This window comes from Penaeus monodon, chromosome 32, assembly GCF_015228065.2.
Source record: "Penaeus monodon isolate SGIC_2016 chromosome 32, NSTDA_Pmon_1, whole genome shotgun sequence".
NCBI classification, from domain to species: domain Eukaryota; kingdom Metazoa; phylum Arthropoda; class Malacostraca; order Decapoda; family Penaeidae; genus Penaeus; species Penaeus monodon.
Window position 1 is genome coordinate 12,760,399 of NC_051417.1, and position 484 is coordinate 12,760,882.

At 31.8% G+C, this 484-nt stretch overlaps 1 protein-coding gene across 2 annotated transcripts in view; it reads left to right on the plus strand.

Moving 5' to 3' along the window:
- Positions 1-484, plus strand: part of LOC119593502 (acetylcholine receptor subunit beta-like 1) — a 126,526-nt gene that overhangs the window by 70,030 nt on the left and 56,012 nt on the right. For both annotated transcript variants that reach the window (XM_037942452.1, XM_037942454.1), the window contains exon 3: positions 375-419. In XM_037942452.1, coding sequence (XP_037798380.1) covers positions 375-419 — 45 coding nt within the window. The remainder of the gene's footprint in view (positions 1-374; positions 420-484) is intronic.

Below are 484 nucleotides of genomic sequence, written 5' to 3' on the forward strand. Positions count from 1 at the left end.
ATAAAGATATGCTGGAGTTTATGGGCTGCTTTCCGTCCTGTAACATCATCTTATTTGCATACAGTCTTCTTGCCTTGCCAAATATTATAATTCAAATTGTCTCGACTTTTCTCTCTTTTTTTTTGGGGGGGGGGGGGCGGTAGAGGGAGGTTAGAGAGCTGGATGATACATATAGGATTTATTTGTATTAGTTCTGTAGATACATAAACTACTTCTATAAGTCATTCGTTATAATCCTTTTATCTCTGAAATAACAGGATAACTAAATTCTATTATTTTGAGATGGTTTATACTACAACATATTTTTGATACGAGAATATTCACTTATGTCTTTACGAAAAATAGTATTATTGTTTTGTTTTCTTTTTTTTCAGAATGAGAAGAACCAAATTATGAAATCCAACGTATGGCTGAGATTGGTAAGTAATTTTTGTATTGTTTCTGTAAAGGCTCTAACATATTTATAAGCATTAGGATTAAACCG